At 50.7% G+C, this 17,447-nt stretch overlaps 1 protein-coding gene across 1 annotated transcript in view; it reads right to left on the bottom strand.

The window, feature by feature from the left end:
* The window catches only part of FAM135B (family with sequence similarity 135 member B), a gene marked incomplete at both ends in the record, with an annotated part of 172,254 nt that overhangs the window by 17,464 nt on the left and 137,343 nt on the right, over positions 1-17,447 (bottom strand). The window contains 3 exons of the mRNA XM_080802103.1: positions 4,931-5,085; positions 11,488-11,561; positions 12,331-12,486. Coding sequence (XP_080658229.1) covers positions 4,931-5,085; positions 11,488-11,561; positions 12,331-12,486 — 385 coding nt within the window. The remainder of the gene's footprint in view (positions 1-4,930; positions 5,086-11,487; positions 11,562-12,330; positions 12,487-17,447) is intronic.

Below are 17,447 nucleotides of genomic sequence, written 5' to 3'. Positions count from 1 at the left end.
TGAGTCAGGATGGGGGCTGGCTGTGCCAGAAAGACTAACTATTTGGTCGGAACTTGGAGTCCCGTAGTACCAGTATGACCTCTGGGGAGAGTGGCTCAATCATGCGGCCAATGATTCAACCAGCCATGCCTACATCATGAAACCCCGATAAAACCTGTGGACCCTGGGGCTTGAGGAAGCTTCCCCAGGGGGCAATACACATTGATTTGCCAGGAAGACCAGTCCCGGGGTCCTGGGATCTTCATGTTTGGAACTTCCAGACCTTGCTCTACTGGGGTCTTCTTTTGGCTGGTCTTTATTTATTTCCTTTATATTAAAATGGTAATCCTAGGCAGAGCACTTTCCTGAGTTCTGTGAATTGTTCTAGCAAATCATTGAACCGGAGGGAGTGGTGGGACCCCCGGAATTGGTAGCCAATTGGCCAGGAGGGCAGGTGGCCTAGGAACCCCCAAGCTTTTGTCTGACATGAGGGCATCTTATCAGAGGCCGTGCCCTAACTCTTTGACCTAACACCAGGCAATTCGTGTCTGAATCACCCTGCACTAATGCAAAACTGTCAAATACTATAATTCTTCATTTGCCTTTTACTTATCAAAACAGTTTTAACAATTACTACTTACACCCATTAAAACATCTCTCTGTATCATGTATAGTATTTACAGTGTAGAAAGAGCTTTGGACCCAGGAAGACCTGCTCTCCGGTCCGGACATGGGCAGCCAGCCGCTGTGCGGCCTTGAGCAATGACAGGACTTAAATAAGTTGTTTTTGGTTTTGTTTTTCCCATTCGAGCTCCCTTTGCTCTGCTCTGGGTAGGCGGATTCACAGCGACCAGCAGGCCTCAGAGACATGGCTCACAGGACAGTGATGATGGGAACTGTCCCATGGGGAGGACAGATTCCTGCTTCTGTAGAGAAACCCTCCGAGTCTGAGCTCTGCCACCAGGGCGGTTGTCCTGCGCGGCGTTCAGACCACACAGGCTCCCGCCCCACTCTGATCTTCCCGGGAGGATGGCGGGGTCCGTGCGGGACCTTTCTCGCATTCTTCTGTAGGGTAAACGATTGTCTCTCTTATCCCATCTCTCCTTCCTGTCTCTCTTTTCTTTTATCTTCTCTTTTCTTCCTGTCCCTTCTCCTGCCCCTCCTCCCCGTCTCGTCCCTCTTCCCACCCCTCCTCCTGCTTCTCCTCCCACTCACTCTCTTTCTCTTCCTTCTAATGAAGCATGAAGGGAAGAAAACAAGTCTCCCACAGCTCTCGTAAACAAGCCAACTGCTACCTTACTCCATGTCCACATACACCAGACAAAAAAAGAGGGGACTGGGCTTTTATTTTATTTAAAACTTTTAAATTCTTCGGATGGTCTTCATAGAAGTTGAAAGCCTATGACCACCACTGGATGTTATGAGGTGAACCACAGAGACACTTACAAACCACATCACCGGCTCACACCTCGGGGTGAAATTTACGACTGGGTCAAAGATTAGAACAAAGATCTGGAAAAAACGGGTCTCTTTATGTGGATATGTTCTTCAGATCGTGGGACCCAGTTTCTCTTTCTCTGGGGCCTTTCCCATGGCCAACAGTGGGTTAGAGGTTCTCTGAGCAAGTTCCTCGCGTCCCCTCTATACACGTACTCTTCCACCACCACCACACAATCCCCCTGTGCATTTCCTGGCCCCACCGGAGAGAAGGGTTATGAAGGAGGAGTACCGGCGTGCCCACGGGTAACAGCCCGGCTGCCACACAGTGAACTGTGTTCGTAAATGAATTGAGAAAAGAACAGAAATGCAATAGAACAAAGGCGATTCCTCTCACAAACTACTTATATTGGTTTGGAAAAAACCACATCAATGTTATTTAATCCATAAAGAATGCCTGGGCTGACTCTATGCAACAGCCTTATAGTAGGCCATGGGTTAGGGAGAGGGAAAGGGGGGATCGGTGATAAAAATGAACTAGTCTCTGTCTCTAAGGGATTTCCAAAGTACTGGGAAGTGTGCGAAGTACGGTACAGTTGGCACTCCTGCTGGAAGCACGTGGGCTGTATCCTGGAGAACGTGAATCGGGTTCTTCAGAGAAGGAGTGAATGAGCCACACGGGGCAGACAGGACAGCACGGGCCAAGCCCCAGAAGCCTGGGGTGCACAGTCTGGCCAGGTATCAGTTAGATCCCATATGGACGGAGCAAGGGTGAGGGACGGGGGCGTGAGATGGGCATGGAGTCAGCCGGGGCGGGGGAAGCCACAGCATGGATGGACCCGAGCGCCCCGCCTGAGTGAGGAGTCTGGTCTTTACATCACAGGCAGGGAGGATGGGCAGGTTCTTGGACCACAAATGAAAGATGCCCGCGATCTATCACTGACAGTTTCAGACAGGACACAGAAAGGCCAGCGAGGAGGAAGACGGTCAAAATAGCAGCACTAGCTTCACTACCCCAACTGCAGGAAAATGAGAGTAGTAGAGGATCTAATTCCAAGAGAATGGATTTAGTCATTCTCCCAGGACCCTTATCTGCCGACACACATTCGTGACTCCCTTTGTGCAGGTCGCTCTTAAGTGGTCTGTGGATGCACCTACCCGCTGCTCACAGTAGGCCTACGGAATAGAAATTACAATTCCTTTTGCCCAATTCCACAGTCACTAACGGCTGGAGCAAAGATTCCAACTGAGGCTGGCTGGCCAACTGTTAAGGCCCTTGGGTAAAAGGTTCGATTGCTTTGGGACAGAGGAGTGCGGGGTACTGGGGAGAAAGAATTGCAGACACTAAGGACAGAATTTGCAAGGGTCTGGGACACAGTAGGTATCTAGCCGTGTGCTGTAGCAAACCATGAATCCATATTACTATTTTTAATTTGGAAATGGGAATCTTTTATTTCCCTTTCTTCACCATGCTGAAACAATGGAATGCAAATTGGATGACCTCATTGCAAATCTCATTAAGGTCACCAACCCCTGGAGGAAAAGGGAAACCGTTCTCTATTTGCTAATGCTTTTGCTCTGAGATTAAAGAATCATCACAACACATTGTGAAGGAAGAAGGAAGGTCAAGAAAAGTTTTGAGTGGGGAAGTAGTCTTGGGAAAGGGAAGGGACGGGTGAGAGGTCTGTAAAGAGAAGTCTTGGGGAACAGCCAGTCCTCTGAGAGCAACTGCCTTGGGGTCCTTCTGGGAAGACAGGATCCTTAGTGCTGGGGTCGTCGTAGACTCATTCAAGTTCCCTGTCCCAAATACCTTTCAGGAGCTGCAAGAGGTGCTTCCTTTAAAACACAGAGATGGACAATAGGAGGCTTCGAGGACCCTGTATGGGCAGATGGCCCCGGAAAGATGGCCTCAAGCCATGTCCAAGTCTAGAGCACCGACGTGAAGGGCGGCAGAGAAGGCCCAGCAGGGACACCCACAAAAGCCAAGGCTGACTTCCTAGCAGGTGTGGCAGAACAGATGGTCTCAGGAGATGCGAAGTTTTATAAAAAATAAATATAGGCAGTATAAAATTGTATGTGTGAGTTGCAGGACTGAAATTTGCACCCATTAGGGTGTCTATTCACCTGTAAAGGAAAATAGACTCAAGATCTTCTGCAAGGAAGCCCAGTAGTGACATCTGAGGGTCTGATCAAGGGGACTTATTGTCAATTTCTTCTCTACATATTCAAGAGTTCTGTAGCTATAGTATATAACTATAATGAAGATGAGCGCATGCGCGCACGCGCACACACCCACGCGCACACACACACACAGCCTTGGTGCAAAGTATTAAGTGTTTTTTGAGCAGCTGGGTAGGTGGCCATCTCTAGCATGCATCCCTTCTCGCTGTCATACCCGGTGTTGACGCTAGATGTCAGGGCACAACTGAGACTTCAGTACCATCTCTCCATCACAAAGTTGTACTGTCCTTGGAAGTCGCCTTGACTTTTGAAAAAGATCCTACAAATCTCTGCCTGCAGAAACTCCGAAATTTAAGTGGTGCCTAATTTAAATGATGGGCATCCCAGCATCACAGTTTGAAATGCCTCTCAAAGAGAGAGCAGGGCAGACCCTGGACCTTGGAGCTGGAAGAACTTGCTTTGAAAGTCAGCTTTTATAAGCTGCGTCTTTACTACGTACCTTTATTCATCGTGCTTCAGCTTCTGTCTGTGAAATAGGGCTTATGGGGGTTTTTTGTTTCATTTTGTTTCTAATAGGAGTCAAAAGATGAAACACGTAAAACTTCCAACTAGCTGTTTTCTGGCTCTTTAAGGGATCATGGGTCTACTTTAGCTGTGATAGCTTTGGGTTTCCGGCAGCCAGGCTGTGGGAGCAGAGAGAAACTAACACCCACGGAATGCCCCGTGGGTACCAGGCTGATCTCCCACTGACCTATCAATGCCCGAACACACTGCACAGCCCAACAAGACAGACCACGGTGGGGAGACCAACACACAGACACACACATGCATGCTGCTTTTCTTCCCAGTGGAGTGGCTCCTCCACTAATCCAATGGCTGATGCAGCCTGCTTTCTCAAATACCTAGCCTCGTTCAAGGCACGAAACAAGCACTCTGTAGGAGTCTGAACTGGATGTCCCCAAAGTTCAATGAGTAACGACTTTATATTTGAGTTGTGTCACTGAGATACAAAAGGATGGTCATCCTTTGCCCAGGGTGAGGGGAAATGGGAATTTCCCAGGTGAGAAGGTTGAGCCGCTTGCTAGGATTCGACCCCGGGGGAGTCGGGAAGGGGGTCTCTACCACAGCGGCCCTTCTGTTGTGTTGATTTGTCAATGGCACCGACACAAGGTCATCTCAAATAACTAGTGTAGTCGGAGGGTTCGCGTCTCCTCCATGAACTGACAAATGACTTCCTTGATTTGGTTCTACTGCTGTTGGAACATAAGGAGGGCAGCTGACTGGGACCCACTGAGGAGCCTTAGTCTTGAGTCTTTCTGGAACAAAGACCAACCTGTTGCAGGGCAGTCCACATATCTGTCCTCAAAGATAACCGGCAAGGTGTTCCAGTCGCCATCGATGTCCAGGCACTCCGCGGGCAGCGGGGGCATGGTGGTGAGGTACTCGGAGTTTCGGATGTCCAGAGACAGCTGGCTGTGGGTCTGTATCCTGGGGACACATGCAGCGGGTAAGCATTGGAGCAAGTGTTACATGTGGAAAGAATCGTTGCCCCATCCCCTGATCCCAAAAAACATCCAGAAAACATTCAGCAGGCTCTGGCCGTCCACTGTCTGTCTGTCCATCCTCTCTTCCTCTCTCCCAGCCACCTACCCAGCCCCAGTGGGTGGGCACCCAGCCCAGAGCCCATAGATAGTACGATCAGGGACACGTATCACGTTCTGCTTCAGTGATACGCAGTAAATACCACCCCAGGGCAACAGGAGCTGAGCTTCTCAATGACCAGGAATCTTAATTTAGTACTTTGGAGGAAAAACTCCAAGCTCTGCATCCTCTACTCTTGCTTTTCTAATCTCTTATAGCACTTAGGGTCCGAATCCTACATTGTGGCATTTGTATTAAGGACCATTTAAGATTTTTTTTTTTTTCTTGTATCATTGCTTACTGTGTGGACACCAGCATCCTGCATTAGCATGTAAGTGCCCCTAGCTCAGGAACCATGAGTTTTGATTCCTCCGTGCGGGATTTAAAAATGCCTCATATTCTTCCTTCATAAGCGAAACCCCCTTCCACCAGCAGGAAGTGGACTGCGGAGCTTGAAATCCTCAGTAATCGTCATTCCAAATATGGGATGGTAGGAAATGTTTACTCCCCTCTCAAGTCCCTGCAGAAGGGAGTTAATATCCTCCCACGAAGGAGGAATGTTCACATTCCATCATTCCCCGTTCCACCTCGATCACTCTTGAACCAGAGGAGAAGAGGGCCTTATCGGGCTGGTGAGTCCGGGAGAAGAATTACACATACATAGCTAGCTTCTGTCTCTCTGTCTGCCTGACTGTCGCAGCTTTTAGAGCATCCGGACCTCTGGACGCCCCCACATCACTCCTCAGCCATGCAGGTCACCTCCTCCCACAGAACTGCTCATAGTGGCAGACCTGCACACAAGTCTAGGGAAAATTCTCATTCTGCACTCCTGGGAACAAATATATTGAATGCACATAGGATACTTTGTATGTGTATTTTGAAGATACATAGGAAATATGACTATTTCGTTTCTTTCTTACTTTTCAACTGCATTTTAACCTATGATCAAACAGGACAGGCAACGTACGACGTCTGGGCGGCTCAGTCAGTTAAGTGGCTGACTCTTGGTTCTGGCTTAGATTGTGATCTCGGGGTTGTGAGGGCAAGCGCACAACTTGTGTGCCCCTCCCCCTTGCTCTCCGCACTCCCTATCTCTAAAAGAAAAGGAAAAGGGTAAGCCTTATGTTTATGCTCTTCCTCAAAGCCAGGAAGCCTGTAGCAGCTTCCTAATATTGTGAACCTTTCCCTCAATATTTAAATGGAGTTTTGTTGCAATCAATGCTTCCTAGCTATCATCTGAACCTGCAACGTGTGGCCCAGTTTTTGGTTTATTAAACTAGTACGCTCGCTGACTGGACACCTGTAGATGGAGGACCCGGCCCCAGGCAAGGGCAGACACCTCCGGATGGAAACTTGGTTCAGGACCTATAGACCTCACAGTCATGGATAAATCAGGTGATTAATCAAGGAACCATCGTCCAGCAGGAGAGGTGCTGCAGAGTCTGGTCCGGGTTTCCTTATGCAGCCAATGACCTCCTGCCAGAAGGTGGCTTCTCGACTTGGGGACTTTGTGCATGTGATCGAGTACCTAAAACAATGGTGAGGATGTGTTTAAACAAATGACTAAAAATTCTAGAGCACGTACACAATTGGGTCACCTCACACCTAGGATGGCTATTCTTAAAACCAAGAAAAAGCAAGCGTTGGTGAGGATGTAGAAACGTTGGAGCTCTTGGACACTGCCAGTGAGGACACAAAGCGTCGCAGCTGCTGCGGAAAACAGTACGGAAGTCCTGCAGAAATCTAAAAATAGAAGCACCATACGATCTGGCAATCCTACTTCTGGGTATTTATCCAAAAGCATGGAAATTAGGGTCTCTAAGAGATCCGTGCCCTCGCACGTGCATAGGAGCTCTAGTCACAACAGCTTGGCTGTGGAGACACGCTGAGTGTCCGTGAAGAGAAAGGGGATAAAGAAAGCGCAGGACGATGGGGTATCATCACTCAGCCTTAAAAAAAGAAGAAACCTTGTCCTCAGTGACAATGCGGAGAAACCTTGAGAACATGATGCAAAGCCAAAGAAGTCGGCCTTACGAGGACAGTTACTGTGTGAATCCCTTTACAGAAGGGATTGAAAATAGTCCAATTCAGAGTCAAAAAAATAAAAGAGTGGTGGCCAGAGGCTGCGTGGGGAACAGGGGAGATGCTAGGCAACAGGCATAACATTTCAGGGGAGGAAGACAAGCGCTAGAGATCTGCTACTTGGAGCCCCCAGGGCCCAGGACATCACCTATCCATGCCCCTGACTCCAGGAGTACGGCCAACAACACGCAGACACTTCCATTTTGGAGGTTGAGAAGTCCAGATTCAGCTTCTTAGGGTAACGTTCACCACTATATAGAGGAATCGCAGCTATATACTATACACTATAAGGACGCTAGGAGTGTGGGATTTGGACCTAGCAGATCTGTGTGTGCATCACATGCTTGCTGTGTGGTCTAAGATAAGTTACCTAACCTCTCTGAGCCGAGGTTTGCCCAATGTCTTCTTCGGTGAAGTATGGATACAGTTTCTAGCGCAGAGTTAGCATGGGCATTCAACGAGCCAACACAGGAGAGCACTTAGCTGGACTTCTTACCCGAGGCATCTCCACAGACACAGCACCAGGAAGGCAGGGAGGGTGCCTCGTGTGTTCAACACTACAGACATAGTGTCTTGTAGAGTAAGCGATTTTTTTTTTTAAATTAGCATTATACTTATTACAACAGAAGAACCTAAAAGACGGAGTGATCAATCACGTGTCATGGTGACAAGGGGTTAAATCCCCAGGACGGGTCTTCCAGCACACGAACACTTGAGCATGCAGTCACTCGAGAAGCTCTCCACTGAGCCCCTCCTTACTGTGTGAAAAGCACAGGCTAGACACGGGGAAAGCAGAAGAGACAGACAATAAAACACACGCTTGCTACGAGCCGGTTCTAAACCATTTCCGAACACCGCGACACTGCCTTTAAAATACTGCGATCCATGGCAAGAAACAGCCTCCATCCTACACAGCCACCCAGTACCGTCGCATGCTCCCAGAAACACACACCGAAGCAAAAGTTTCCGAAACACGTCCTACTGGTACTCCCTACTCCATCTTGTCCCATATCCTATCCTATTTCACGTAGAAGTGCTGTCTCAAATCCACGACATGGATGTCACAGTGTACCAAATGACTGTGCCCCACTGTTCGAGAAACATAATCTGCTTTGAGCTTGAAGCAAATGGGTCTTGAACTTGATGGGTCTTGAACTTGATGGTCTTGACAGATGAACGTCACTGGGGCCACCTTGTATGTCCACTTGTCCATCTTGATTTGGGGGGATGGCTCTGTCTCCTACACACACCTTCCCTCTCCAGCTCCGACCCCCAGGTGGGTACACCCATGCCAGTGCACACTTGCTAGCCGGCCTCACACTGGCTCACTGCCTCAATCTAGATGAAACCCCATTCATAGCATTCTGTCCCTTCCCTCCTGTAACTTTCTCAATCTGACATAAAATGCCCCTTTTGGTTCTATACCTCTTACTCTTAATGACCTAAGTAAAAGTTTACTTCCTCCTGAATAATATTGCTTCTAACCTTGTGTACGCCTGACCTTACAGGTTAATATCCACTGGTGAGCACGACTCAGTTTCTCTACAGCTGCTCTATGAGACAGGTGTTCTGGTCTCCCGGGAATTTGCAGGGCTCCCTTCGTACCTGCTTCAGACCTCTGGCCACATGTGGTCTTCTCAGGGACCCTCCTGTGACAGCTCAAAGGAAATACATTCTCCTTTCTTACCACACTGACATATTTCTCACTGCCACTTACTGTGTGTGTGTATCATAGTTATTTATTTATGTGCCTTCTGCCTTAAAATATAAGCCCCATGAGATAACGGATTTGTCTGTCTTGGTCACTGCTAGTTACCTAATGCCTGGAAGAGTGTCGGGCCCACAGTCAGCACTAAGTGGACATCCGTTGAAGGAAGGACTCTCCCTGTTACGTCTAAGCAGCCACCGAAGGAGTAGTAGTAACTGGTCTGATGTCACAAACCTTGTAAGTTCCAGGACCGAGATTTCAAACCATGTATGTAAGTTTGAGATCAGGTCTTTCCACCATACTATTTGTTGGCTTTCTTAAAAGGCCTTAATCATAACCATCATGGTTCAAAGTCTGAATTCTGTGTCCTGGTCCATAAGGTCCCACAGGGGCTGGTCCCTACCCACCTCCTTGGCCCTGCCTCCCTCCCCTCTCATTCCTGCTCACTCCATCCTACAGCTACACTTGTCTTCCGGCTGCTCCCCAGACACTCCGTATTCTTCTAGAGCAGCCTCGACACCAGCTTTTCTCTGGCTGGTCTTCTTTCATATCAAGGTCTGGCTGCTATAATCCCAGTCTCTATTCAAATGTCCCATCCTCAGAGAGACTCTCTCCCAGCACTTTGGCTGAAACAGTCCTTATCCCACACCCAGTGTCATGGGAGGTGCTCCCACCAGCTTGCAAGAGCCAACTGCGCACATCTCTTTCTAGCCCCATGTGCAGAGACAGCATCTTGGCAGCATGACAGTGACCGCTGTGGGAGCATTCACGCAGCGGAAATCAGCAAACCCTACAGATCCAAGATGTTTGTTTCTCCGAGAGCTCGTCCTTCAACATTCATGAGGACACTGGTCATATCCCTTCCCGTCATGTTCTGTATCCTCACTTTGATTTGGTTTTCTTTACTTGTCACTACCCGAGATAATTCGATTTACGTCTTGCCTGTTTCTGCCCTAGAATGAGAGACGCACAAGGACATCGTCTTTAATGTGTTCCCTGTGGTGTCACAGTGCTTACGTGCACAATCAACAATTGTGTAATGTATGAGTCATCACCTAACATTTGCTGAGCAGAGTCTGTGGCTTGGACAGTGTGTACCATGGGCATGGATGTTCTCATTTGGTCCTTACAGGTCTTACCCTGCCCATTTTAGGGAAACTAAGACTAGAGGAAGAGAAGGAAAAAAACAAAGAGAAAAAAACATCAACAGAGCAGCACTTTCTCAAGGACCTGCTGTAGCCCAATGGAGGAGTAGGATTTTGAACCCAAGTCGGCCAAGTAACATATCCTCTGAACTTGAGTGGTCAGCATCTCAACGAAAACCTTCTGGAAGAGGAGCTGCCTCTGTGTCTGTCCCCTCCATGTGTGCCCACGCTCCTGGGGAACACGGCCCGCCCGGCATCGAGGGTTCGCCTACTGTGGAAACCCAGCAAGCAGGTTCCTGCAAGCGTCCTGACTTGGAGCATGTTGCTCAGCGGCCCTCACAGGTCTGCTCACACTTGTCCCACTAACCCTTTTGATTTTAGTTGCTGGGTGGAATGAATGAAAAAGGATGCCTACCCGGTTCCAGACAAGCTATTTTCACCATAGATGTGTTTTTCTTGGAGCCCTCCCACCCTCCAATGTCAGATTCCAGGAAGCAAACTGTGATTGTCTCCTAGTTTTCCAACCAGAGGAAGTGTGGAGAGAAGGAAGAGGAGGTTGTAAAGCAGAGGGTGAGAAGGTCTTCTGGTCTGTCTTGTGTGACAGATGATCCTGAAATGTTTCTCCTACAGGAGTTACCAGGCGGTCTCCAACATTACTCCATCCACATTTATTCTTTGAGGTGAGCATATCGTTCAGAAACAAAAAGAACCCCTTGAACTTGGGTAGCAGAGGCCAGACCGTCTAGGAGGGACCCGTCTGTTCCCGCCCACGGGGGAGATCTACAAGAGAATGATCTCACTTTTTGTTAACCCTCTGACTTTTTTAGCATGTTTTCATTGTTTCTTCAATTTTGGAGGAAGGCAGACTAAGAAATTCATCCGTCCGCCTAATGAGGTAGTTCCGTCTTCATTTTTATGCTAAATGTGTTTCCAAGATACTGCAAGGTCTCCAGCGAATTCTGTGTTTTTTTCTGACATAGCTTGTGGCCACACCACCTGCTTCTAATTCATTTCACAAAGAAGACTCAGCACAGATGTCTTCAGGGACCTAGGAAGTCTTGATTCTGTCTATAGAACCATAATAACACTCAACAAAAGAAAACTTTGGCTATTGACCTCCTCTGCCACCTGCCAGCTCCCGCCTCTGCAATTCGTCTGACTCCTGCCTGCAGAGAAGACGCAGCTAGAATGTGCGGAAGTGGAAAGACTTCTCTCCTTCGCAGTCAGAGACGGAGGGAAGAGACGCCTTTGAAAGAGAATGTCTTGGGTGGCCACTTTGACAGCGTGACGTGGGGCATGCCATCGGTTACTTACAGATTCTCCTGAAAGGTCAGGACGGCCAGCTTTTGGTGCTCCATATAAAAGAAGGCCTCAGAAAACCTTCGGACCTGAGGAATAAGACCACATGAACAGTTTAATTCACGGGGTGGATATTTTCCACCCAAAGGGAAACAGACAAAGGATTTTCCAAAGGGAAACTGACAAAGGACAGCTGAGCCCACCACCCAGAGAGTCTGAAACAAGTCTTTCCACAGGTGTCCTCTCTTGGCCCAAAGCTGGCTTACGGACACAGTTTAATGCATATTTACGAACCCGATCTTCCAGCATTTTCTATAATTTGTTTAGGTAGGTCTTACTTCTTCTACTAGAAGAAGACACTTGAAAACCGTGACCATAAGTAAATGCAGAGGAAACAGAATTTGCAAAGCCAGCCACGTAAGCAGAGCCACCACGGGCACCTGGGCACCTGGGCAGACCCAGACATCTGGTCTTCCTGCTGCAAGTGAGGAGACCGACATCTTCTATGAAGCATCAGTACCGTCCAGATGCTCCTAACCCGTGGCAAAGAAATACACCAAGAACAACGTCTTACGTTTGAAAACACTTCTCCAAAAACACTTCCAGAGTACTTGCAACATCCCTCACGCTGCCATCTGGTAGCCAAGGCAGGTGTTTTATGAATGGCGGAGGTCAACTTTTCAGAGGCTGAGCCAGCTCATAAAGTCTCACCTCGAGCTCTCGGTGGAGCCAGGACCGGCGCTCACGGCTATGGAAGTTAACCCCAATTCCTGGTCTGCCCCCCGAACTAACTGTTGCAAAGCTCCGTCAAGGGACCACTGGCACGTGACTAGAGAAGTACCACCACTTGACCCTTACCCTCAAGGTGTGATGTTCCTGGGTGAGATAAGAGGTCACCTGGGAGTGTAGGGTCACCGTGTCGAGGAACTGGGTCCACAGAGCCATCAGGTGGGAAGTGAGCCAGGCGAGGTCCTTACTTATCTGCTCAGCTATCTTCTCGGGATTGTTCAACATCTGGAGAGGCAAAATGGCGGTAGTGAAGGACCTCGTCCCTGGGAGGCTACTGCAGGCTTCCTCCTGAAGCCTTTGCCGACTTCCCTGCTGACAGTGAGTCTCTCCTTCCTCCGGACTCCACATCACATTACACTCTGGGGTCAGTCCTCTACAATCAGGACAGTATCTACGTCTTCGGGGCTGTTATTTGGCAGGTAGAACGCTAGGCATTTTGTGTGTACCCCCCCCCAATTCATGCCCACTGCTACCCTTTAGTAGAGTTACTGGACATTATTTCACAGAAAAAACAAAATGAGAATCAGAGGGATTCAGCAGCCCAGCCAAGATCACACAGAGCTGGGGTTCAGGTGTGCGGCTGTCTAACCAGAGACCCGCAGCACCACACTGCCTTTCCTTCGTAGGTGTTGAAAATCCTTCCTGTGGGATGCTAATGTGTTTATAACCCGAGCATCTAACTAGTTAGGTGATTTGCAAAGGGGGAGGGGCGGGAGGGAGGGTGGTGCTCAATAGTGTTCCCACCATCTTCCCACCAACACTCCAAATAGCTTCAGGGGGGATCTTGGGTTGCCTGAACGACACCTTGAAGATGCCAGCCTAGAGAGGGCCTAGAGCCTCTGGGGGGAAGCTTTGGATAGCTTCAGTTTAGAACTGGGAGGCCATCTGCTGGGGATGGGGCAGACTTTGCTTCCGGAGGGGAAATCATGTCTCAGAGGAGAGGCAGGGAGCCAGGTGTCAAAGCTGGACACTGAGTGGTAGCCCCACCATTTATTAACAAGCCCTTCATGTGCATCTTCCATGTCCCAGGCACATGTTTTGAATTAATGGGGACACAAAGATGAGTAAGGGAGGGTCTCTGCTGGCCGGGAGCCTCCATGGGCAGAGACAACAGGAAGGTGAGTAGCGGGGGTTTCTCTGTCATGGAAGACATATCGGGGACAGACAACCCCAGCCACTTCAAGGCCATCTCTGCTATCCTTCCCTGCCCTGTGCCTCAGTTTCTTCATCAATAAAACAGGTATGCAAAGCAAATGGCCACTTATTGGATGTAATAACAGGAAAAGTAAGTTTGAAGTCTTGCTTACAAAAGTAGAATTCCTTTTGCTATTCTCGGACTAAAGGCTGATGCTAGAGGAAGGCAGGCGGGCTAGAGTGAGGCATCGATCTCAGAGGAAGAAAAAGAGGGAAGGACGAACGTGGCACCCGGTAAGATTCTTTAGTTCTTGGGGATGGGTATTTAATGATTAAGGACTGGCTGCCAGGTATAGGGCATCCACCAAGTGGGGCATCTCCGAGCTGCTTCTTCCAAGAGGAAAGGTCGGTCTTTGATGATACACCAGCTCCAAAGTGGGAGAACGGCCCTGCTTCCTTCTGACGGAAGGCTCACTTCCTGCACCAGCTCTGTTGGGAGGCAGGGGTCAAACTGGGACGACCCACCCTTGGTTCAGCCTTACAATCTGTGGCCAAAGGTGTTCAGAGGCAGAAAACTGAGCAATGTGCTGGAGAGAGTGGGGGACATAGTCAGCCCCTGGAAAACCTCTAGGCTAGAATGTGAGGTTTCTGGGTGGACCAGAAGTGGCCCCTCTTTACCAGCTCCCCTCGCTAATGAGCGCTGTGTCTGTGCTTGGCTCCATTTCACGCCTGATGCCGTGGCCTGCCTTACCTTTGGCACGCCCTGCCCCAGACGCACCACCTGCTCACTGTGGCCTGGATGCACCCAGCTCCTTCCAAGTATCAGGCTCCGACCAGACTGCACATCCTCCTGGAAGCCCTTCTCCTTTCACCTTCCAGCCTCCCTTCTCACTCTCTTCCCCACCCTGGGCATGTCTGCTCCCCACCGGGGGACAGTTTAAGGAGCCAGTGTAGTCCCCCTGTTTTCTGAAGATTCTTTAGAAATGTCTACTTTGCTCCAAGGGTAAGTCTAACCTCCCTGTCCTTGAAGTCGATTTAACCCTGCACACACCACACTCAATGCACCACTGGCCAGACCCCGTTCCTACAACCCTCCCCTGCCTGCATTCTGAGCTTCTCCATCTTCCCAGTAACCACACGATGGTGGACGAGTTGTAGGGATTGGGTAACTCTTTATTGAGAAATCTGGTGACTCTGCATCAAAGAGAGGCACCCCGGGCCTCAGTAACTGGCCTCCCTCACTGGGCTGCTCACTCCGGCCCCCACAGCTCCTCCAGCATCACCGCAGTGGAACCAGCAAACACAGCGTGAGTTCTGAGCTCAGCCGCCCCAGTGAACGGGGAGAAAACAAAGCTGCTCATTGAATGTGTCTTTGGGAGAATGATGTTTTTCCCCTCATTGATTACAGAAATGGCTCCAGATAAGGTTAAAGAAGCTTCTAATTAGGCCACAAGAGGACCTTTGCCTCTCACAGATGCCTGGGCGTCTTTGTAATTGCAGATGATGGGCATGGAGGGGCCTCTCCCACGGGACCAAGGAGAAGCCCTGCACGTGAACGAGGACACAACTGGACCCGATGCTCTTTCAGGTGGAGCTCTCTGAGGAATGCTCGGCCGCGCGGCTCGGCCACCCCTGCCCAGCTTCTCGTCCGCCTCTAACCATGCTCCCTGGTTCACTCCTTCCCTTCCACCTGGCACCCTGCGTCCCCTTCTAGGTTAGCCTCCCGGAGAGCCGGGCACCTCTCCCCTTACGACCCCCGGTCGCGCCCTGACTCTGCTGGCAGCTTCTGAGCAAGCCTCTTCTTCCTGGGGCCCCTAGTCCTGGGAACCATGTCTCCGTTGAATTCCCCGCAGTGAGCAGAGTGGCCGACATACAGCAGGTGTTTAGTAAGTGTTTATAGGATTCACTTGGAACAAAGATACACGCAAATTGCTCCATGACTACAAAACTCTATGTTTTCAACTTCTTTTAAATCACGCAAACATTTCCACACAGATCCCCACTCAGCCAGCCCCCCACCATTTATCCCCTTTGATGGAAGGTTCCCTACCTGGTGTGGCCGGCCACTAGGGGGCGATGTCCTGCCTCTGACAGTTTGGTGGGTTTTGTGTGCCCTTTGGGGGTGCTGGGGAGGGCGCTCTGTTCCTTTCATTATGAGTATTAGGGCAGCTCTTTAGCAAACAGTAGAGTGGGCAGATGCCCAGCCCCACTCCCTGGTTCCCTCCCCATCACCCATCGGTATCCCTGCATCAGTGGGCTAATTTGATTGCACTGTACAAAATTAGGCCTGTAGCTACACAATCGCTCAAAACCAGGGCAGTGTCCCAGTAGCCTGGGGGACGGCGCCAGAGGAGGAAGGCAACCGTTCGTTGGCTTTTCATGAGCTGTCTCAGGCAGATTCATTGCCGGCCTGAGTTCTCGCTGGAGCCCCTACAGGGACCAGATCATCAGAACAGCAGTAGCCCCCGAGCCCGGCCCTTAGTGGTTCAGAGGCTTTAAGGAAGCCACCTTTCAGAGTCCACTGTGGTAAAACGAATGAGGACACATCTGTGTGCCCCCTGTATTCTCGGGGCTGCTGGGAGGCCTGAAGGAGGGAGCCAGAATCCAGCAGGTGGAAGCTAGCGTTGTCACTGTTCTGTCTATAAATGGAATTAGCCACCCTTTCCTGCCCCAAGACACACACTCCTCCTCCACACAACTCCCAGCAAGCTTGTCACTGTCCCGCCTAGATCCCTGTCACCTGGAGGTGAGTCCAAGCTGTGCACCGTGCAGGGCACGCAGGCTCCTCCTCAGAGCCCCAGTGTCCCCCTGCGTCCCCTTCCAAGAGCCCGGCTCCCTGGCGCACACGCGCGGCTCGCCGCTGGGGCTTCCCCGGCCTTGCCTCCGCCGCTGCCCACACTGCCTCTTACTGGAGGCCATGAGATTTTCTCCCAAGCAGCCTCCCCTCTGGGGTCCACTAGCATCTACCCCCCAGGGCGAGCCAGTGACATGTCCTCCTGGGGCCCCACAGCCACACGCGTCTGTGTCCGCATCTGCAGCCCCCCTCCCCCGGCCCGCGAGGCGCACTGGGACAGGATCAACAAGGGACAGTGGGACTGTGTACATGTGGGAGCTCGTTTCCCCCTCAGAATGGCCCTCCACACGCGGGAAACCAGCCACCCAGAGGAGACATGACCAGTCCAATGTGGTCAGCCAGCGCACACCCTCAGGACTGCTCTGAGGGGCCCACACGGACTCTGACCACTTCTACTCCTTGGGGTGTGACGGGGCAGCAGTGCACGGGGCCTGGTCAGATCAGCGAGTGAGCACGCCGACTCCCGCCCCCTTCTGCACATGAACCAACAGCCTTGGGGTGACGACAGCCGCTGCGGGGTCACTGGCTTCCTCACCTTTGGTGGCATGTAGCATTCTTGTGACTCACTAGTGCATTCATCCGCTCCCAGAAGGAACCCTTCCAGGTGCTGGAACTTTGAGAGTGAAAGAGTCACCCCCTTGGCTGTGTGCCCCCAAGGGAAGGGGTCTCTGCAGAGGCCTCATCCAGGGCCCAGTGAGGCGTGGGGACTCACAAAATGTTTGCAGGAATGAATCAACTCTCTACGGTAGTTCCCACGGAAACGCTGACCCTATGTGGTCATGAAGACAAGAGCAACACGGCCTTTTAACCACATTCCCCGCGGGGCGAGTGTGGCACCGGGAACCCTTCATGTCCAGGGCAGTGACAAGCCAGAGGGCAGTGACAACTGTACCAGGTGCCACAGTGGGCGTTTTCTCTGTTCACCGCTCTGCCCGGCTACATGCGGAGGCACGTGATGCTGCTTCCCCGGAGGGCATCCTGGTGGGGCGGGTGGGCTGCGGCTTCATGGCCACCAGGGCCTGGCCCTGTTCCGCCACCCTTTGGGAGCTGAGCCTTGATTCTTCCTGGCCTGAGGGACAATGGGATCCCTCCCTCCATAGAAGCGCCCTATCCATTCCATGGGGAAACGCACGCCACGCCCATAAAACCAGCAGCGGGTCGGTAGCCAGAGAAAAAGAGCTGAATAAAAACCAAGCCA

This window comes from Martes martes (assembly GCF_963455335.1).
Source record: "Martes martes genome assembly, chromosome: 4".
Taxonomy (NCBI): Eukaryota; Metazoa; Chordata; class Mammalia; order Carnivora; family Mustelidae; genus Martes; species Martes martes.
The sequence above is the reverse complement of the archived record's forward strand: the minus strand, read 5'-3'. Positions and strand labels throughout refer to the sequence as shown.